This window comes from Simochromis diagramma, unplaced genomic scaffold, assembly GCF_900408965.1.
Source record: "Simochromis diagramma unplaced genomic scaffold, fSimDia1.1 OVJJ01000026.1, whole genome shotgun sequence".
In the NCBI taxonomy this organism is placed as follows: domain Eukaryota; kingdom Metazoa; phylum Chordata; class Actinopteri; order Cichliformes; family Cichlidae; genus Simochromis; species Simochromis diagramma.
This window is the reverse complement of record NW_024386985.1, coordinates 8445144-8466730: the sequence shown is the minus strand read 5'-3', so window position 1 is coordinate 8466730 and position 21587 is coordinate 8445144. Positions and strand designations below refer to the sequence as shown.

Sequence of the window (21587 nt, the reverse complement as noted above, 5' to 3'; positions counted from 1 at the left end):
AAAACAGCACACGAAAAATGTAAACCATAAATCTTTCAATAAGCAAGCATTTTTTGTTTGGTTTTGGTTTACAGGTTTTTAATCACTAGCCAGATGTAAATTTTTAACATCTATTACTTTTACTCATTGTTTGGAAGGTTTAGACTTGAAATTGTGAAGTGAATAAGTGAGCTCCACCCTTAAATTCGCTCTACCATATATAGATACATATACATATAGACCTTTGAGGCGCAGTTCAGAGTGTCTGGATATATTTAAAGCAAACAAGCTGTGGTAACAGAAGTTTATGCATTTAATTCAAATACAATTTAGCTGATTTGAAAATGTTTATACATTTTACAGTTTATTTCTGACCATTTCATGAACACAAATGTCTTTTTTGCTTTCATAAATAAAATCTTAAAAATGTGATTAAAAACTATGGGTATCAGTCTGTCTAGTTCGGAAGCAGAAACCACTGTGAGGCCATTTCTGCTGCTTTGGTGTAACAAAAGTAACATCGGAAGCACTGGAGAGGCAACAGGGAACCGTTTTGCAAGTGCTTTCCACGGACCATTCCTCTCTCCTTATCCCTCCTGACTAATTTTTCTATAGTTGTGCTTTTTTTGCTAGTGTTCTTGTCACAGCTGGTAGAATGAGCTGGTATCGGCAGCCGATTCATGCTAACTCAAAGTATGAAGGAGACATCGTGAGATGGGCCAGTACATATGGAAAGCTGAATACAAAAAAAAAAAAAAGTACAAAAAAGTATTGCAAAGATCATGAAGATAACTTGATCTACAGTAATTTGCATTAAACATCAGCTTTAATAAAGCTGAAGCTTGATAAACAGTCAGATCTTACATCATGTGAGGATGAGTGAGGCCAAGTAAATCCACACTGACATGACGTTATTTGGGTAGGGGTGCACATACACAGCCAGGGCAAACTCCACATTTGATGCCTGAACACTGTGAATGCCAGTGCTGTACACTGCCTCTATAATGGGCCGGATCTCAGAGAACACCAGATTGAGGGGGAATCCTGAAATCTTCAAAGGAAAAGAGAGAAAAAAAGAAGAAGAGAAAACCAAAAAAAAACTGTTAGTGATATGAATTTTTCAAAGTGAGCTCACGCGCTTTCGGCCAACTTCTTCAGCACTGGACTTAAGATCCATGACACAACACAGTGACTCAGAGTACCTTCTTGCGGAGGCACACCCTTTTTCAGACTTACTCTGTAGTCTCCCAGCAGGCTCTGCAGCTCATGGCGCTGTCCCTCAGCCACATCTTGTCCTCGGATCAGCTCCAGCTTGGGCAGGAACTGTTTCAGGGTGGTGGTGCAGTAGCGGTTCCAGCGGGTTGGCTGACGAGGTCGCCACTCCATTATCTTCTCCTTCAGGATCCTCTCGATTCTATTCAGAGTGACATGGTGCATGTGCTGCGTTTAGCCCGTGGTTGTTTTGAGAAGCGGCAGTTTCTGCTGTTTTACTTGCCTGTCCTGAAGCTCTGCTGCAGCTGCCCTGTCTGTGCGACGATACACCAGCTCCTCTGGCTAAAGACAATGACAAATTTTTGAGAAACAAACAAAGAAGTAAAAATAGGTTTATACAGTAATACTGAACACTTACTTGTATGCTAGACAGTCCAGGGTGGGAGAAAGTTCGGGAGAAAAACGGTTTCCACAAATTAGCTTTTGTGATGTCAAAACTGACCCTCATTGGTGATGTATATTGTTGAATGTTGAACCAAACCTTAAAATTAAAAAACAAACAAACAAACAAACAAACAAACAAACAAAAAAAAAAAACACAAAACAAAAAGCAGACATGAATATAAAACTATGCAAAATTGTAAAAATGATGAAGAATAAATAAATGTATAAATCTTTACTCACATTGTCAGCATTGACCAAGCAGCCAACTGCCTGAAGTGGACAGAAGGTGTCGTACTGCCCGTAGAACTGACCGCTGCTGGGATTCCAGATAAGGTAGAGGTTCTGCTCAAGGGTCAGGACATAAGCCGTGGGTCCCTGAGGAGGGAAGATTTTAGAACTCTTAGTGCTGCTGCAAGAACAAGTCTGAAAAATGAAGCAGCAAAAATAGCTGTTCTTGCAGTGGTGGCTGAAGACTGGTTGCAAAAGTCAGTCCCCATAGACTCCATTATCAAACTATGGAACTTTACAGCAAAGATAAGCATATTCACAGCCAACAAAAACTCTTTTGGTCTCTATGAATTTTTTTAAATAAAACATATTTAAACTATATTGCTTAGAGACTGTGGGTCACAGTGGGTGTAGCCGCTAGCTGTCTGCTTGTCTTTAGCCAATAAAAACTACCACTGAAGCAAGGACCTCTTACCCCTGTTTGGTATGTTTTTAAAGAATAGCAGTCTATGAATACAGCCTGCTAATGGTAATTACTTCAACATTTATTTACAGTCTATGTGCAAGTTTTTAAAGCTGTGCTCTACTTAACAATGTTACTGTGACACAAATGAAATGTCTTCAGGTTTAAGAAATAAATGTCACCCACCTCCGGTATGGCTGTGCCAATTATAAGCCAGGCTTTCTTGCCCAAAGACAGGAAGTAGTTGCACAACAGTACAGCGTGTTCCTCTTCATCACCCGCTAGAAGGGTTAGGAATTGCTAAAAACAAACAACAACAAAAAAGGAGCTACCAAAAGGTACTACAATATGAGCACTGCCCTTCTGTATACAATGCTGGCATCTTGAAGAAAGTTCACTTACGTCACAGGTGCTCCAAAGATCGCAGGTTGCAGAAAATGAAACTTGGTCAGGCAGAGAAGGGATGAGTGACACAAATCGAGCAACGAGGGGCTGTGCGGGGATAAATATCAGTGCATCAGCAAATTATATCTAATTACCGAAGACGTTTTCTACATTAAGTAATATCACACTGACCGTGGCTTCCAATGGGTTATTGGGGAATTCATCCAGTAGCTCCTTTGGGGGACTGAGTGGTCGAATGTAACGTGTGATGAAGACAGTCTTCCCACTGAGGTCTATGACTGTGGTAATGCAGGGTCGGTCTGGGTATCTCTGAGCTGCGTCCCTCTCAAATCTCTCTGAAGCTTGCAATAAGCGCTCATCCTCTTGGGTGTCAAACTGCAAGAGAAGGTCAAATGAACAATGAATAAGGGCACAGAGCTAAAAAGAAGTAACTTCAAATGTTGTGTCATGAATGGGTGATTAAAGGAGGATAAATGCTCTAATGGAGCAGTTACCTTCATTTCCTTTATCTAGTACATGCAGCAAAAGCAAATAAGCGATACAAGAGGATGACAGAAATAAGAGGAAATTAATTCATAACAAATTGTTTCAAAAATAAGAAACATGCATGTAAGTGTCTAAAATGTATAGGATCTATTTAAACACTTAAGCAGACATACTTTGCTTTGCTCATTTTCTTACGTTACATTAAAAATTGCTTAAGTTTCAAACAATGAGCAGGGCTTTTCCTACACAGAGAAAATTTCACTTGGCGCCAATGAACATCACCGGGATTGTGAGACTAAGTAATTTTTTAAAAATGGGGCTTCCTTACTTAAGCGTTTTTGTTTGTCAAATGGCTATAAATCATTCATTATTACTTTATGTATCATTTATGTATCACCTGACAGCGCTATGACCTATTCTGAGCAAAGAATAAATCTTAAGAGGTCAGCCTTTATTAAAAGGCATTCCTTAAACCCAAAACTCTTCCTTTGGTTTTAGTTTTTTCTTTTTCCTTCTTTGGGTTCTGTATGTCAAAGGGAAGAGATATTCCCAACATGGTTATCTCATGGACATAGCTCAGTATTTGAGCACAGAAGCCCCACCAATCAGATGGAAAATGGCTGAAAAAGTGAGTAGGTAAAATTACTAATAATCAAATCAAAACATGGAGCTAGAAATGAGCATAATAGGTCTCCTTTATATATAGAGAAAAGCTTCCCTAAAGACTCATTGCAAAGTCAGATTACCAAAGCATGATGCTGAATGACAAGAGGTTTCTTGAGGTCGCCGTTTAAACTTACCTTCTCCCTAACAGACTCTCCAGGTACCAGCTGTGGATCGACAGTGATGAACAGCGTGATAAATGTTCCCTCACTCAGACTTCTCAAGATATCAAAACCACTATTAGTGAAGTGGCTCTTCTCCTTGCTGTAACCCAGCAGCACAGCTGGCGTGTTCACTTTAAATGTCCCATCAATCTAAGAGAAATGTCAGTGAGAAGTCCAGTCAGTCACAGCCATTTAGTGTGTGTACATCATGTCTGCTTAAATCATAGACGCACCTTGGACTGAGAATAAATTGTGCTGAAAGGAATCTTGACTGAGCCCAACCAGCGCTTCTCTATGTGGGTTTGAATTGATTTACCTCTGTTTTTGTCATTCTGAGGAGCAAAAATACAAATAATTCAAGCAGCAAGTACTGGTATGACACAATGAGGGTGAGGATGCAGAATTTTGTTAAATTTATTTTTAGATTCACTCTTGAAGAGCATAAAAAACCCACAAAAATAGTCACAAAGGTCTTTAGGAGATATCAATAAAGGCCAAAGTCAAGTTGGCAATTACATCAATATCTGATAATACAGAAATTAATTGTATTATATCACTAAAATGACATGTGTTGCTGTCTACATAGATAGAAATTCACATTTAACAGAAATTAAACATAAGCCATTTTTCACAGTATAACCTTTTATTTCACTTATCTGACTTTAAAATCAGGGACTCGCTCACTGTTAGCTGTTATTACGCTGCCTTCAAGACGTTAAACAGTGGATGTCCTTAGTTTCTTTTTTTTTATTAAATGAAAACAAAACAGAGATTGTCATTTTTGTCATCGACAGTGCTCGGGGCCCCTTATCTTATTGTAAGACAGATATTAAAACCCTTGATGTGTAACTTGATGGTTCAACCGTGTAGGCAGGTGAGTGCAGTAGTCCAATCTAGCTTTTTCCATCTGAGACAGCTAGCCAAAGTAAAGCCATATGTTCCAGCTAATCTCTTTAAACGTGTTATTCATCTGTTCGTTACATGCAGACTGGAGTACTGCATTTCTCTGTACTTGTCTGTACCAGTCTTCTATTTATAGTCATGGCGAGAGAGCCTTTTCTGTGGCAGGTCTCATACTCTAGAATAGTCTGCCTCTAAATATTAGATCTGCACAAACGCTGGAACATTTTAAATCTTTACTGAAGACACATTTTTATGACCCCAACATTTTTTGTTTTTACAGCCTTGTTGTTGTTTTAGTCTTATCCCTTCTCTTTTATATTTTATTGCATCACTGTCGTGCATTTTATTTATTTTAGTTGCATTTTAGTTTGTAAAGCATAGTTTGAAATGTGCTATATAAATAAACTCGATTTTTACCATTTGATTCACGGATATTGAATCAAGATCTTAAACTGAAATCTAAACCTGACAGGAAAACAATGGAGGGATGTGAGAAGTGAGACAAAGTGAACAGTGTTTACTCACCATCACAGTCTCATGTACCACTTCATCAAATATGTTGATGAAAACCTCATCTTTGACTGACTGCAGGCTAGCAGTGCTGTAGTCACCATTTGGAGCGCTGTAGAGAGGAACATTAGGTAAGTAACACCACTCAGCAGCCATTGTGCTGGGCAGTTATTTTGAAAAACAATGATGGGAAAATGCATGTTTAGAATCACCAGTCAAATCTGATGAAAAGTGCTCAAAAAGTCTCTCTTATAATGGTATCTGGTCAAAAACACCAAGCTTTCACTTTGTGATACACTGCATTAGCCAGCTCAGTTTCATCCTGATAAAATGAGCCTGTGCAGGACAGGTACAAAGGCATGAGGAGATCCTAAACAACAACTATTTTTGTGCATGCTTGAGTTTTTGTGGATGAATAACGGAAAACAAAAAGAAAATCTTTAAACTGTTAATTAAAAGTCACACACGGCTAGCCTCCCATTTACAATTATAATGGGCATTTCAAAAAAAATAAAATAAAAAAACAATAAAAGAGATAATTAATAATAAAAGAAGCAGAGTAAAAAGGAATCCAATAAAACACAACATACACTTACGATCAGTTATACGACATACAGCATCAAGTAAAACAGGTGCTGAGGCTAAACGCCTTGTAACTATAAATGTAAACTGACACTTTAGGGTGTATTGTAAAGAGTTATAGTTGGCCAGAGCATAGAAACTAAATGTCTTCCAAACGCAGGATAGACTTGAAGGATTTGCAACAACTGGGACTTAATGGACTCAGTTTGAGTCCCAGAGCACTAGCAGAGAAGTGAAGTAAAATGGCAGTTTCCCAGTGAGAGCCACAGAAGTAAACAGCCACATGGCACTTCTGTGAGACCACCCACATCGTACTATAAAAGCTGGTAGTAATAAACCTGAGGATATAAAGATGTAGGATGGAGAGAAAAGTGTCTTATATAAAGTTTTTCCTTCAAAACACGTAAGAACGTTATTTATTTTCCTTTTCCTGTACAAGAAAATTATTACTTTGTTATAGTTTATCAACAAGATTGTCCAACATTTTGAAATTCATATTTACAGTTTAATATGCATCAAAAATGCTAAGGTATTTATATTCTGAATTCCTCTTTATATTGGGACACTAAATAGTGGAAATCTACAAATCTGACAGTCCAACCAGAGAGATCATTCAACACAAAGCCCCCCCCCAAAGGAAAAGAGACCCCCCTCCACCCCCCAAAAAACAAACAAACAAACAAACAAACAAACAAAAAAAACCCAACTCACCTAAAAGGCAGCTGCAGCTCCTCGTTCCAGCATGGGTTTGGTCCATCGGCTGTGGCTGTTTGAAGTACTGTGCGTTGGAAGGAAACCTCCACAAATGGCCTCACCTGTATCTAAATTAGACACACAAATACTCCACATACTTGACACTGATTATAGAGACTCTGTATTGGTATCAGATTATGCTCGGCTGCTTGTGTAAAGCAAAATAAGATTAGACTTTGTGCTGTACCTGGTCGGGAAGCCCAATGCTGCCCTGAAGGGCACTATGAGATGACTGTCCTGGTTTACTACAATAGAAACCCATTAAAACACAGTTCAGTGTCCAGTAAGATTTCTAAACATATATGCTGGTTTCTAAATTTGAATGGCTGAACTCACTTGCTCTGAAGCCTGCGGACTGGGATATCATAAGCCCGGATGATGTTAACAAGCAATTTGATGTCTCCGTCAGACAGATTCTGGGCCGTCACCTTCTTTCTTTCTTTCCTCTGAGGTTTCAGTGGTCGTTTTGGTTCAGCCAGCTTGAAAAGGTTTATTCCTAAAATCCTGATAAATGCAACAAACATGTAATCACTTTGTCAACAGCCTGCAGGACTATTCATTTAAAATTAAAGCTTACTGTAATGTAGATAAGAATTTGTGGCAATATGACAAAGCTTTTTTGCTCTAATTCTGGGTCGGGGGTTACCACCAACAGTACTCAGTCCCTCCAGGTATTTGTAGTTTTATATGTCAATATCATTAAGGATTCTTCCTGTTAAAATGAAGTTTTTCTTTCCCACTGTCACCAAAGCATTTTCTCATAGGGGTATATATGATTGCTAGGCTTTTCTCTGTATTATTGCAGGGCCTTTAGCTTGCAATATAAAGCAGCTTGCAATATAAAGCACCTTGATGCAGCTGTTGTTCTGATTTGGTGCTATATAAATGAATTGAATTGAAAATTTAAAGTAACCTTTAATGGCATTAACAAGAACCGCTGGAAACATACTGTGCTGCTTATCCTGTATCTAAAGTCTAAAATAGGCATATCACAATAAGTGTGTATTGAACAATAATTGTGATATTTAAAAATAAACAGTTATTGTATTAATAACGCACAGAATAATATTGTTAATATCAGAAATTCTTCCCTTTGCAAGCTTTTGTATAATTATAGTTGTTAACAGTTGTTTAACTGATCTGACAAAGAGACAAGATACAACAACATCAACAATGATAATAATAATTTTTTAATAATTTTTTTTTTAAATACTTTTTTCCCACCCAAAATTATACGGATATTGTAATAAATATCACAATTTATTCTTTGATAAATGTGAAGTCAAATTTGGATATTGTGACAGCCCTGGTATAAATGTGCCGGCATATAATCTGGTATCTTACAGAATGGCTATGATTCAGGATGTAGCACAGGTACAGTACCAGTTGGAAGGACTGTGATTTAATCTCTGACTCCTCCACTTTGTTTGTCAACATATCCTTGTCCCTTTTTGGGGGGCCTTTTTCAGCTTTATTGATAGATACAGTGAAGAAATGACAGGAAAGTGGAGGGAGAGAGAGCGAGAGGGGAAGTAATGCAGCCACCGGCTGCTCAACGCACTAAGCTAAACCAGCGACCGTATACATGTCCTTTATACTGAATCCCATTGCATTTATTTGTTTGTATCCTTTATTTTTGCATCCATTTGAGTGTGAGCATGTGCATCATAAATTTAGATAACAAAAGCGCTTGCATCTTTTAGGCGTGTAGCACAGAAGCTTTTGAGTGCTCTGTAAAGGTAGAAAAGTGCTCTAAAAGTACCATTTCATTTACCAAATCAGTTGGATAATGCCCTGTTGTAGATTTACATTTATATAATTTCACTGCATTTCACTCTCAGACTGCAGGCTTGCTTGTGGTTCCTAGGGTATTTAAATGTGGAATGGGAGGCACAGCCATCAGCTATCAGGCCCCTCTCTGGATCTGCCTCCCAGTTTGGGTTTGGGAAACAGACACTCACTCTACTTTTAAGATTCTTTCTATTTTGATAAAGCTTATAGTTATGGCTAGATCGGGTAGGCCTGAACCCTCTCTTAGTTATGCTGCAATAGGCTTAGGTTCCTAGGGACTTCCCATGACGCACTAAGCATTTATTTTTAATGCACCTTTTTTCATTCTTCGTGTGGTTATACGCTACTATTGTCGTAAATCATAGTACCTCAAGTCGCCCTCTGCTGTCTTTTCTTTTCCCTCACCCCCAACAGGTTGCCCCTCTCTTACAATGGTTCTCCCAGAGGTCTGTTTCTAGTAAAAGGAAGTTTTTCCTTCCCACTGTTACTAAGTGCTTGCTCATAGGAGGTCATCTGATTGTTGGAGTTTATTTTTATATTGTAGGGTCTTTACCCTAATGTAAGATGCCTTGAAATGACTTTAAATAAATCTGAAAAAATTAACTGGACTGACTTAAAATGCCAACAATCAGATGATCCCGTAGGAGCAAGCACTGGGCAACGGTAGGAAGGAAAAACTCCCTTTTACTAAGAACAGACCTCTGGCAGAACCATGCTAAGGGAGGGGCAGCCATTTACTGCAACCTGATGGGGAAGAAAAACAATAGAGTAGAGCATATAAAGATGTCTATCAGTATAATGTACTGCTGCAAGAGAATGCTAAAAGACTTCTTATATTAGCAACTTCTAATATTTTACCATTTTATTGGTGTTAATCTCTATGAAATTTTACAGCTTTTAAAATCTTTAGCTTCATATTCTGACTAAATTCTTTTTCATTATTTACAAAACCCTGGGAGGATTGAACACTGGAAACAGTCTGTTATATTCATTCATGCACTGGTATTCAGGGTTTAAACTAAGAGGAGAAACAGAGACACACAAAAGACAAAAAACCAAAGCAAAACTCTAAGAACATACCCTGGACCTGCACCACTGTAAAACAAACAAACGAACAAAAAAAAAAAAAAAAAAAAAAAGAAAAGAAAAAAAAAGAAGAAAAGCAGAAAAATAGAAAAAAAAACAAGAAATGAAAAAAGTGTACATCAACAGCATGACTGACACTGATGTACATTATTAAATATATAAATCTGCTTAAAAATAGTCAAGGACTGAAATTGATTTCAAATGTTCTGTTATCATGTCCACATGTTGTGAAACCAGCTCTAGCACAACAATGTATTAACTTCTAGAGGAGAGAACAAATTAGACAGGCGAATGCAGTGTTGAGTTAAGGATCAAATACGCCAACCCAGCAGCTGCCAAAATGCAGTTACATCAGCGTGTAATTTTATGCTGGCCCTGCAACTCTTTCTGATGACTGTTGAGCAAACGTGAAATTTCCTAGTTTTAGCTTTAGTGGTGAGGGAAGTATTTTTTATCAGTTCCTTTTTTGAAAGTACTAATACTGTACTGTTTATGACTCTGGTACAAGAAAGTATTGCACTGGAAGTGTTAAATACTAAACATAAAAGTACTTAATACAGGAAAGTGACTTCTGTGTCAGTTGCGCACAACATCATTAGATTATTAGCAGTAGACTAAAAGTACAGTTGAATGACAAGATGCAAGTACAGTACAAATACCTTAAATCTGTACTTAAGGAGAGTACCTGAGTGAATGTACACTGCACCACAGGTGAATAAAGAAAGAAATAGCCATACTTGAAAACATAACATACACAGCACAAACAAAAAAGCTGGGATATTTTGAGTCAGGCTATTCAGCTTTTGCTAGCAGTGCATATTTACCCAATGGTTGGTATCTCTTCTTCTATCACCAAATCAGACAGGAGGTAGTGATGCTTGGCAAGAAGAAACCTGTTGATGACTGATTCTCGGATCTGTGGACAAATGCCAGGATTACACAACACTTAAGTCTCTTGTGTGCTAAATACTTGCGTATGAATTTTTTTTCTTTTTTAAAAAGCTCACCTTCTGAAGGTATTTGGCCACTAAAGCTCTGTGTGAATCCAAATGCTCTTTGGTATCAATTACCTCTCCCTCTTTCAATCTTTTTTCATATTCCTGAAATAATTTTAACCAAAGTTAAGAAAAAAAAAACTATTATCCTTTTATAGAGCTTGTGCATCTTCATTATACCACATTGATAATATTCTGCAATACACTTTTGAAAAGCTGACCTGGAAAACCGTATCAGTGACCTCCCTCTCTAAAGCAGGAATGAATTTGTAATTCCGAAACTCTGCAACTTCCTGGTTCCTTAGCTTGAGCAGACGAAACCTTCCAGACTTTTCTAACTCTTCATCAGTCACAAAATTAAACTCTTCCTGGAGATGTTCCAGGCGGAAGTACTCTGGAGCTGTTACTTCTCCACTACTGGCCACCTGTAAAAAACACATAGAGTTACATGGGAAAATGTTTCATTTGATGCGTTCATGTCCTTAAAAATAGCCGTCTTCTGATACTCACTTTTAGCAGCTGCATGATGGAGGCATTTTTCGGATCGTTTGGATCCAGACGCGACTGCTTGGCCCACTCACCAATTTTTTTCATGTCATATAGTCCAGATGCCCCAATGTAGCTAACAGCATCAAGATGGCCCATGCCACTAAGAAACACAGACAGATCAGTATTGACAATAACATAAAAACAACAACAACAAGTCTTTGAGCAATTTTGTAATATTTCATATTGCACAGAAGATAAAGTAAAACATTTAGAGATCAATTTAAAAACCAATACATTGTTGGACTGACACTGACAACTTCATATACCAAACACATCCTCCCGATCTGGCATTGCTTCATGCCATTTCAACTCCTTCATGCCAGAATCTACCTGCAAGGGCATATTTCCACATTGTGGCCCAATGTTATATGCAACATATTTATAAGGAGTGATGAGCTTGATGCCTAGACACCAATCTCAACCTCCAGTCATGTGAAAACTCTCTTTTTCATATGTCTGCATATTTTGCTGCAGTAATAAACCAATTCCAACCAACAGGCAGAAAATCAGTATCACGATAGCACTTCATCCTAACCCAAGGACACGCCATAGTCTTATAGAGATGGCCATTGCACATTCTGTCATACACTTCAGTTTTCTGATTTGCTTTTCAGTGTACGTGGTTGTTGCATCTGGCTTTCCCTCCTTTCAATCACAGTTTTTACCATCTGAAGGGACAATAAGCTCCTCAGCCTCCTGTAATAGCCTTTATTTTAAAAACCTGAAAGCCGTCTCAGATCACTTTAGTTATAACATGCTGAAAAGTTATGCTGTCTCGGTGGGGGGTGTAAATTTGCTTTTTCAGTAAGAAAACACAAAATAGTCCTTTAAAAACTTCTCCTGCTGTACACTGCAAAATGTTTGACAAATGTTAGCTCGTTAACACATTAACGAGCTAACCGTGCTAACGCGTTGAAGCCATGCAACCCACACACGGGGCGATCCGCGCTAACTTGCCAACGGAGATTTGCCGCGTTAATGCAGTTAGAGCGTTAACGTTATTTTAACGAGATTAACGCTGACAGCACTATATATGTATGTAATATATATATACACAGTGGCTTGCAAAAGTATTCGGCCCCCTTGAACTTTTCTACATTTTGTCACATTACAGCCACAAACATGAATCAATTTTATTGAAATTCCACGTGAAAGACCAATACAAAGTGGTGTACACGTGAGAAGTGGAACGAAAATCATACATGATTCCAAACATTTTTTACAAATAAATAACTGAAAAGTGGGGTGTGCATAATTCTATTAGGAAAATCAAGAAAGATACTACCTGTGAACGCCACCAGATTGTTGAGAAATAGGAGGTGCAAGGGGTACATCATCGTCCCCGATACCCCAAGAAACACAGCACGAGACCTTCCCAGAAGTCAAAAGACTTTGCTTGTTGCTGCCATCAGCTTCAAAGGAGAGGGGCACATCTGAGAAGGTGTATAGAGTGTAAGAGAGAGAAGTTGATAAGTTAGTATAATTAAAAGTATTCTTGAAATATTCAAATATTTCATATCTGAAAAAAAAAAAAAATGTACCACTTCCAACTCCCTCGTGGTCAAACATCACTCTCTGGTTGCTACTAAACTCAAATTCCTCAAGAGGGACGCTGCCTGTCACGACAGAGGGTTCTGGCACTGGAAGAAACACCTGAGCCAGGAGAGAGCATGATGATCCAATCTCCTCAAACACCTGCCCACACACAGTAAACACAAAAATTAATTGTTAGAATAGATCACAGCAGTCATTTATCAAGTAAATGCGTGGATACATAAAGTGGCAGCATGTTCAGCACTCTTTACTGTACCTGCAAACTAATGCTTTGGGGACAGTTGACTATCTTGAGATTGAATATCTGTCCAAAGTGCACCCTGAAGTCGGTGTTCAGGGAGCGACTGTCTGTTCGTGAAACTTCTTTGTCATTATAAAGGATCTTGGTGAAAAGAGAGCGCCTGGCAACATCTTCTCTTCGAGCTTTTTCGGCCCTAAACACGAAGAAAACAAACGTGATGAAAACATTCACAAAACCACAGTGAAAGTGCAGTTCATCATCATAACTGAAACACCTGCAAATAGGTGTGATATTCCCACCTGTGACAAATATTCTGCTATTAAGTTTTCTCATTTTAATAAAAAAACAAAAACAAACAACCCTCACCCAAATATTTACTCTTTTCTGCTTGGTTCATACATGTTTTGAAGAAACCTAGACCCTCTTTGTGTTTCTGCTGTGTCTACCTGGGGCACAGTTCACTGGCAGTGATGTTTGCAGATGCAGACAGCTCAGGAATCAGGATGGCCTCTCCTGGCTTTCTACGTATCCTGAGGGCTTTCTCCCTCACCCACTGCTCTATGGAGCCAAGGTCTGGTCTCTCTGGGGGCTCCGGCTTTGGGGGGGGTTCGTCAGTAGGTCCTTCTGATTCACTCACATCCTGTTCTTCATCTTCTCCTTCCGTGTCATCCTGTGCCTGACCTTTCTTCTTCTTTTTTTGCTTTTTCTTTTTGGCTTTCTGAAAACAGTGAACATGAGGAGGTGTGTGCGGGGGTATATCTTTACATTATGATTTGACATACAAAGTCAGGTGGACTGCCTTTAAACCACATTTTCAATTTTTTTTATTGAAATGTGTCGTATGCAGGGGAAAGAAACTTAGATGAAGAATGCAGGTAAAAATGTAGGCACCTGTTTCTTTCTGCAGAGTTTCCATTCTTCCAGCCGTTTCTTGTACTCAGCTAATTTATTCTGGTATTCTTCCTCAGTCTCTGCCTCTAATTCTACAACCTCTGCCAAGATTTCATCTTCATAGTCCTGCTCATCTGACACCCGATCCACATTCTCCCTGAAGAGGCAATAGACAGCACAACAGATTAATGACACTGGGACAAGAATCTGGAGAACTCTCTACAGAGCAAATCTTACTCTATCCAGCTGATATCGATTAGGGATGAGTGATAAAACAATACCAGATTTTAAATCAGGGAGAATTTAGGGTGTTGGAAGTCTCAGATTTTGGCTCACAGGGATTGGGACTTTGAAAACTCTGGCCATTATTAACGTTAGCAATTATAATTAACAAATATAATAAAAAAAAAAAAAATAGGACAAACAAAACAGACTCCATTTAGTATTTTTATGGAGTTGCATAAAACATCCCCATAAAGAATATACACATTATTTTACTGTTACCGCCTCACTGAAATTTCTGTCACTTTTAGCTGTTACCTTCTGAGGTAGAGCTTGTAGGGTGTATTGGTAAACTTCTGGAACTCTCTCAGGGCTTTAATCTCCTTCCACACTTTAACTATATTTTTCAGAAGAGTCCTGTCTTTCTCCTGCTCACTGTCTCGGAGATGTCGAGTGTTCCTGTAATATTTGGAAAAACACTACTGCTCAAAGAGTCAATGTTACAGTGCATGTTTTTAGGCTACAAAGGACTTCGTAGGAGGCTAAGGGATGAACTCACCTAACCTCCAGATTATACTCAGAAATCCTCTGCTGCAAGGCCTGAGTGGGGTTAAGCCCACTATGGCTCTCCAGCATATTCCGCAGTGCATTCCTTAGTCCATTCAACTAAAGCAGAAAATAAGACACTAAACACACTGAATGCTGCATATAAACTCTGGAGTCCCTTTCATAGCTCACTTTACCTTGTCAGTGAGGTGACCTGTGAGATTATTGCGTTGCCTGGTTAGGTACTGATCGTACAGCTGAGCTAGGCGGGCGCCCAGGACGTGTTCGCGGCTGAAAAGTGGGTGATGGGAGAAGATCAGCCCAGAGACATCAACATCAAGCTGGTAGTCTCCCTCAGGATCTGCTGCACCAGCAATGTAAAGATTTGCATACTTGGACTTCACCGCCTGGGAGACAGAATAACACAATCCATCATGCACTATCCTGGGAAATGAAAACCACTATGAATTATACTTGGCACTTGTGCCTTGCCTGTGTGTTTCCAAGTTTCCAAGTATGTGCCAGTTTAAAGGAAGCATGAAATAGCTGGCAAGATTGAAAGCACCATCAGGGGAGTGCTGTAATGCAAAGTCATGCATGAAAATAATGTGCTATAAACACCCAACTTAACTACCCTGAACACTGTGTTTTCAGGATGAACACGTATGACAGCTGTGCCCGTCTCCAGAATTTAATAAATAAATATGAACAAGAGAAGATAACTACTTGTTTTCCCTAGAGATAAAGACTGTGCTTAAACTCAAAGCCCTTTGTATCTGTAACTTATTTTTTCAGGGTTTACATATTTGTTTAACTGGACAGTCACACCACACATACCAGTAAAATGCTAATAAGGCTGGAATCAACTGCTTCTAATAAAGATGCGGATGTAGTCTAATGAATTACAGGAAATATAACACTCATCCATCCGTTTCAAATTATCCAGGAATTTGTTTACACAAGTTTACCCATTTATTTCACATTTTATTTTCCACAAGGCTTCATCACTTTGTTGGGCAGGTAAGCCATGGAAACTGTGAGCACGGTTAGGTCAGGGCAGCTGGGAACATTTTTACTGGTGATTTTTCCCCCCCCATTATTCATCTTCTCACTGTTGTTTTAAAAATGTTGATTTTTAATATTATTTAATAAAAGTAATAATAATTAATAAGTTAAAATGAAATTATTGTAATGAGGCTGCTTCAACTCAAGTTAAGCTATCACAAGTGTCTCCTCTTCTCTGTGTAACACATGCAGCCATGAACTAGACTTCACTTGACAGAAGTGTATGTGACAACACAAATTTCAGATGCACCTCTTTAACCGGTCAGCTATCTAGTAGGAAGTATGTGTGCATTGAATCATGTTTGCCATTCCCTAGCAACTGTCACTACCGTATCACTACCCTATCCATTCCCTATCACTAGATAGGAAATGCAGTACAAAAGACAAACATGTCTGAAGACGACCGTTTCTTGCTGGGAACAAGGACAACCCTGAAAAATAGTCCAATAAAGGTTTTTAGTGTTTTTATTGAAACTATTACATATTTAACTGTTTTCACTGCTTGTCAAACAAAGCAGCTAGCTTAAGAATTTAAAGGGATCTTCAAAACTGTTGTTTTATTATTCAAAAAATTATCAAAGTATTTGATAGATTAATAAATAATAAAATAACAGTTAAGGTACAGCCATGCTCTTCTTTCTTGTTTAAAAATCATAAGTAAGGGGTAAAAGTAAAGCCTTGAAAAGCTAGGGTTTAATTTTAATGCTGGCTCTTCTTCAGATGTAATTTCACAGCTTGCAATACTTTTAATGTCTACAAATGGAGTTTGGAGTTTTGATGTTGCTGTAAATTTTGAGAAGATAGCATATCACAGATGTGTTGGCCTCCATCACTGATCTGTCCTCCAATAACAAATGCATACCTCCTCTCTGTTTCTTTGTACCAAATGCCAAACTGCCCTTTTGCTTTTTTCTAAAAGGCAAAGAGGTTAGAAAAGAAGAGAGGGCATCGCAACGCCCTCAGTGTAGGAATGCAAACAGTGCTTTAGATGATGAAAATGAACAAAATGATTGGTGTGTGTGTGTCAGACCTTCCTATACACAGTCTGTAGCGCAGGGTCTAGGGCCTCCTCCATGTGGAAAAGGGGGGGTCTTGTGGATGATTCCTTGATGGGGTTAGGCAGAGCGATGATCCTGCCATCATCTCCAAACCACTTCTTCCCCTTAGCAAATAAAAACAACACAATAGGGATATGAATACACAGATAATAATATAATAAAACAAAGTAATGAAAAGTCTCTTATGGTAGTTTTATTTTAATGGAGAGAGGTAGAATGTCAACCAAAAACCCAGAAGGTCTTCACTCTAATCAAAATACAAGAAAAAGTGATGTGTCTCCTTAAACTATATTCCAAAAACATGAACAACACAGACTGTTACACTGCTATACACAAACTTTAATATAAGAGCAGTACACTTAGGTCAGACCAGTGGGTCAATATCTTCCCTGAGATGCGTGAAAACCTGGTGACCAACTATAAGAAACATCTTACTGTTGTGCTTGCTAACCAGGGTTTCTACTAAGTCATGTGTTACGTGGGGATCAAAAACGTCTTTCACTCAATGACATTAAAAAAAAACCCTATTTTTTAAATTGAAAATACCATAAAAATTACTCAGGAAATTTTGGCTTTTTAGCTGATGTTACCTCCTCCATTTTCAAAATCCGATTCTCCAGAATATTCTCATTGGTCAGGGATACGGGAGGCCTTTCCCCTACATAGAGACCCTCATCCTCCAGGTATCGAGGTTTCATGTTTTCAGGCAGTTTGATGGAGGTTGGAACTATGAAAATTAAGCATAATATAATTTTTTCCCATATGAGGCAGGTGCAGATGTGAATTAAAATATTTAAGACATGATATTATATACCTGTTCGAAAGCTGGGTGTAAACAGGAGTTCGCTTTGTAGCTGAAGAAGTTTTTGGTACCCGACATACTCGGCTTTCCTTATTTCCAAGAAGTCCTGGGGTGACTGGTCAATGACAAATAAATCTTCTTGGGTTTGTACAAGAGGAGCTTCTTCACTCTGAGAGAAGGATGAAGATGAGGCAGTTAGTCCATCTTATGCAAATGAAAAAAGGTAAGAAATAATTTTGACAAAAAAAAATATTGGTTGCCCTGTTACCTGGGTTTCATTTTCTTCTTGAATATCTTCATCAACATCTTCATGCTCTTCGTCTTCATCTGTTGTTTTCCTCTGTTTTTGTCTTCTCCTGCTGCTCGTCTCAATCACATCTGGTGGATCGGGGTCAAAGTTCAACGTGAAGAAATTGAATGCTTCTTCAGCTGTCGGCAGGCCTTTTCCTACCTGTATTTGCAAAGAATAAAATGAATACATTAAATTTCATTATACAACTGCTTTTTGTATACAGGATTTCAATCTCAATCCATGCCTTACTTGTCTTGCTGCTTCTCTGAACCTGACCCTGGTGCTGAGGGGTGGAGGGGAGTCCCGTCTTCCAGCTCTGTCTGCATCAGCCTGTGAAACACCAGGAATTAACTTCCACCAATGGAAAGCAATACATGAGCCCAGTTAAGGTGAGATAGAGGCTCACCTCTCTGTCAAACCTTGTTACGGTGTCTCTGTCTCTGAGGCTATGGAGACGACTGGGAAACTCGAGAGAGGCCTCCTTATCCTGAAGGCTCTCACCTTTAGACTGAAATACAAGCCACAGATTATAGAGCAACAATTTCACTCAGATCGTGTGCTGTGTGTGAGAAAAAGAAACTCCATTTACCCTGGCTGCTTTTAGTTTCTCTTCCAAGCGTCGTTTCACAAAGTCATCTAAATGGTGAGTGTGCTGAGTTCTTGAGGTGAGACCTAGAGCACAAAGCACTTGTTTAAGGCTCACTTAAACAACATCAACTACCTTCTGTCAAATTTTGATATTAAATGCTGCTTAGATTTGGATACCTGGTGTCTGATTAAGAGTTTCCAGATTTAAATCATACATAATTTTCAGTTCTTTACCCAGGTAAAAGAGTTTTGCTTTTTAAGAATCCTAGGCCATGTGGCACAGTCTCCAACCCATATACCGTAGAAAGATTCACTACCATCCTATCATATGCTTTCTCTAGATCCACAAGCAGCAACTTTTGAGCTTCTCTATACATATCTACATTATCAAAGCAAACATAGAATCTGTAGTGCTTTTTCTGAGTATGAAGCTATACTGATGCTCACTGATCACCACCTTCCTTCTTAACCTAGCTTCAACATTTCTTTCCCATAGTTCCATGGTAAGGCTTATCAACTATACCCTTTGTACCTACTACAGTTCTGTACATCACCCTTGTTCTTGAAAACTGGTAACAGTACACCTCTTCTTCATTTATCCCTAAAATTGTGTTAAAAAGTCTGGCTAAAAAGACAACCGCTCTTTCTCCAAGTCACTGCCATACCTCCACAGGTATGTGACCTGGGCCAACTACCTTTCATTCTCTTTATACATGCCCTCACTTCCTTCTATTATTAACTAAGCATTTGTATAATACGATTGCATATCATCAGCTTTTCTCTCACTCAGAGTTTGTACTGTTAGTTGTTTGAGGTCTCTCTACCCTCCCTTTTCCCCCTCCTCTTTCACTGCACCTCCCAAGTGACAGATGGTGGCTTCGTCCAAAGGTTTCTTCCTATTAAAAAGGTGTTCTTCTCTACCAACGTCACTGAGTTCTCACTCACAGTTAAAAATGTTTGGGCTCTCTCAAACAATGTAGTGTCTTTACCTTGCAAAATAAAGTATCTTGAAGTGGTTGTTGCTGTGAATCAATACTATATAAATAATGTGAACTGAACTGATCTCTAATAGCACGTTTTAATTGCCTCTAGACTATGCAAAGCTAAGCTGCAAAGTTTTTAACCAAACCTAAATCAAGGTATCACATCACACCAATTTAGGCTTTTTACAATGACTCAAAGTATGTTTTACAGTGATTTTGCCTTCTAATCCCTTTAAGAATTTTTGTAACTTCCCCTAAATTCTTCTGTTCTCTACATGACACTTTAATTTTATGATTTTATGACTTGTATGTTTTATTTTTGTATTAAATAAAAAAATACAAGTTTTCTATATTTGTATGAAATGCCTACTACATATAAAGATGATCATTATTATGGTCTTATAGCCTGGGAAAAAAACAAACAGTTGAGTACCGTTTTGTGTTGTTACCAGATCACTCATTACTTGTATGATGAAGGAGTAGAGGTACATTTGATTAAGACATAAACACAGACCTTTCTGAGAACCAGTGCGAGATTTCGATAAAACCACTGAATCGTCCGCTTTCTCAGACGGTCCCTCATCTGCACTGTACTGCTGGATGGAAGTGACATCCTTGACATCATCAGCATCACGGGACTTCTGGATGGAAGACTGTTCAAGCAGCTAATAAAAGCCAGAAGCAATCAAAACTGTTAGAATTTTTAACCGTGCCATTAGTGGAATCACAGAAATGAGGTGGATACCAAAAGATTTACCCTTTTCTTTCTCTTCTGTCTCTCAGCTCTTAAATGGCGTTTCAAAGCCTCTCTTTCATCTTCTTCACCGTCTTCAGGCGCCTGGCATACACAAAGATACACTTTATATGGATAGCAGAAAAATGAAAACTTGCATCCAAGCTGGTATTTAGCGCACTAAAGCCGGAAGAAAGGCTGAAGAAGGTAAGAAGTTGGTGTTCAGCAGCCAGCAGGAATGAGCAGCTAAAACCTAGTTAAGGGCACCAACCTCCATTGTAGTTTGTGGGTCCTCTTCACTCAGTTTGATAGAAGGAACCAGAGCCTATCGAGTACAGTTAGATTTACTAAAGCGTTACAAGCTCCCTTATCTGTGCTCCTGTGTGCATTTCTGATGTTGAGTGTGTTCAAAATGAGCCTGGCTCCTCCGGTCATGTTGTGTCTTGTCAGGAAAGAATGACGCTCGCTCATTTAATGCTGGCGGAACTTGACAAGGTAGCTGTCACTTCACAGTAAAAATAAATAAATAAAAATATAACCAAGTTTTCAAAGCCTATGACTTTACCTGGACGTCGTCCTCATTTTTCTTCTTAACTAGAGTTTCTTGGAAAGCCCGTCGTTTCTTATGCAGTTTTTCTCGTATATCACTGCAACAGAAACAGAAATGAAATTGTTTTAAAACAGAAACAAATTAGCTTAGCTTAGCATCTCACAGGCGTATTATTTATGGTTGAGAGCAAAGAGAGAAGCGTTACCTTTTGGAAGCCAGATTTGCGATGCTTTTTCTCAACAATAGTAAACGGTTTGAAATAAAAACCACTACTTTACTGCAGCTAGATATCCATAAGCACCTTTCCCGCAATTATTAGATATTTAACATTGAGCAAACAAATTCCGTTATCGCTGCCTAGTAACGGTATAAACTACTTCTCGACCTACCTTGGAAGACGACCGATGCAACCTAAACTTATAAGCAGTTTTGGATTTCATTCGTCTAGTTGACTGTCAATCAAACAGCTTAGTGACGCGTAGTACGGGGTCCGAGAAGGTACAGATCCGTTTTTTTTGTTTTGCACCGTGCACATTTAGGATGCCGGGTACAGCGAAACTAATTAAAAAAGAGGTAAAAGAAAATGAAATTAAGTGTTTTTTTAAAAACATTTTGCCATAAAAATGTCAAATGTATGAACAAATAATATAATATAACACTATCTTATGTAGTGTGAAAAACAAAACTGTACTAAGTTTGTTATTGTCTATTTTTTCAATTGCTTTATTTTTGTGTTGGGATTTTCTTACTATTATTTATTGTGTTGTTGGGTTTTTAACATTTTTTTGGTTTCTGGTCGATAATGATTGTCATTACAATACTAGGGAATTTGTATATCAGTAAATTTAA

The 21587-nt window shown here is 38.5% G+C and overlaps 1 protein-coding gene across 2 annotated transcripts; it reads right to left on the bottom strand.

Moving 5' to 3' along the window:
- Nucleotides 1-273: 273 nt before the first annotated feature.
- Nucleotides 274-21146, bottom strand: cc2d2a (coiled-coil and C2 domain containing 2A). Of its 2 annotated transcripts, XM_040040008.1 has the most exons (40): nucleotides 20944-21146; nucleotides 20754-20835; nucleotides 20460-20513; nucleotides 20213-20293; nucleotides 19970-20120; nucleotides 18474-18556; nucleotides 18291-18392; nucleotides 18134-18214; nucleotides 17861-18043; nucleotides 17605-17761; nucleotides 17381-17517; nucleotides 16763-16894; nucleotides 14865-15074; nucleotides 14681-14787; nucleotides 14440-14580; nucleotides 13900-14056; nucleotides 13455-13726; nucleotides 13024-13201; nucleotides 12755-12908; nucleotides 12499-12646; nucleotides 11175-11313; nucleotides 10886-11089; nucleotides 10677-10769; nucleotides 10494-10585; nucleotides 7129-7296; nucleotides 6980-7037; nucleotides 6751-6860; nucleotides 5473-5569; nucleotides 4278-4376; nucleotides 4018-4194; nucleotides 3226-3240; nucleotides 2903-3106; nucleotides 2729-2818; nucleotides 2513-2626; nucleotides 1876-2010; nucleotides 1610-1732; nucleotides 1475-1533; nucleotides 1216-1393; nucleotides 844-1030; nucleotides 274-715 (listed from the first exon to the last, which is right to left on the bottom strand). In XM_040040008.1, the coding sequence occupies exons 3-39, from the start codon at nucleotides 20463-20465 to the stop codon at nucleotides 845-847; spliced, it is 4821 nt and encodes a 1606-aa protein (XP_039895942.1). In that variant the 5' UTR covers nucleotides 20466-20513; nucleotides 20754-20835; nucleotides 20944-21146; the 3' UTR covers nucleotides 274-715; nucleotide 844. The 2 variants fall into 2 exon arrangements, with proteins under 2 accessions (XP_039895942.1, XP_039895943.1); XM_040040009.1 differs by lacking the exon at nucleotides 3226-3240 and having other exon boundaries at nucleotides 277-1030; nucleotides 20944-21144.
- Between the last annotated feature and the right edge of the window lie 441 nt (nucleotides 21147-21587).

Coding starts and splice junctions, on each gene's coding strand:
- cc2d2a (XM_040040008.1), bottom strand. Junction 15,075..16,762: donor TACAGACTGTGTATAGGAAG/GTCTGACACACA, acceptor TCTGTCTCCCAG/GCGGTGAAGTCCAAGTATGC. Junction 11,314..12,498: donor CAATCTGGTGGCGTTCACAG/GTAGTATCTTTC, acceptor TGTGTTTCTTAG/TGGCATGGGCCATCTTGATG.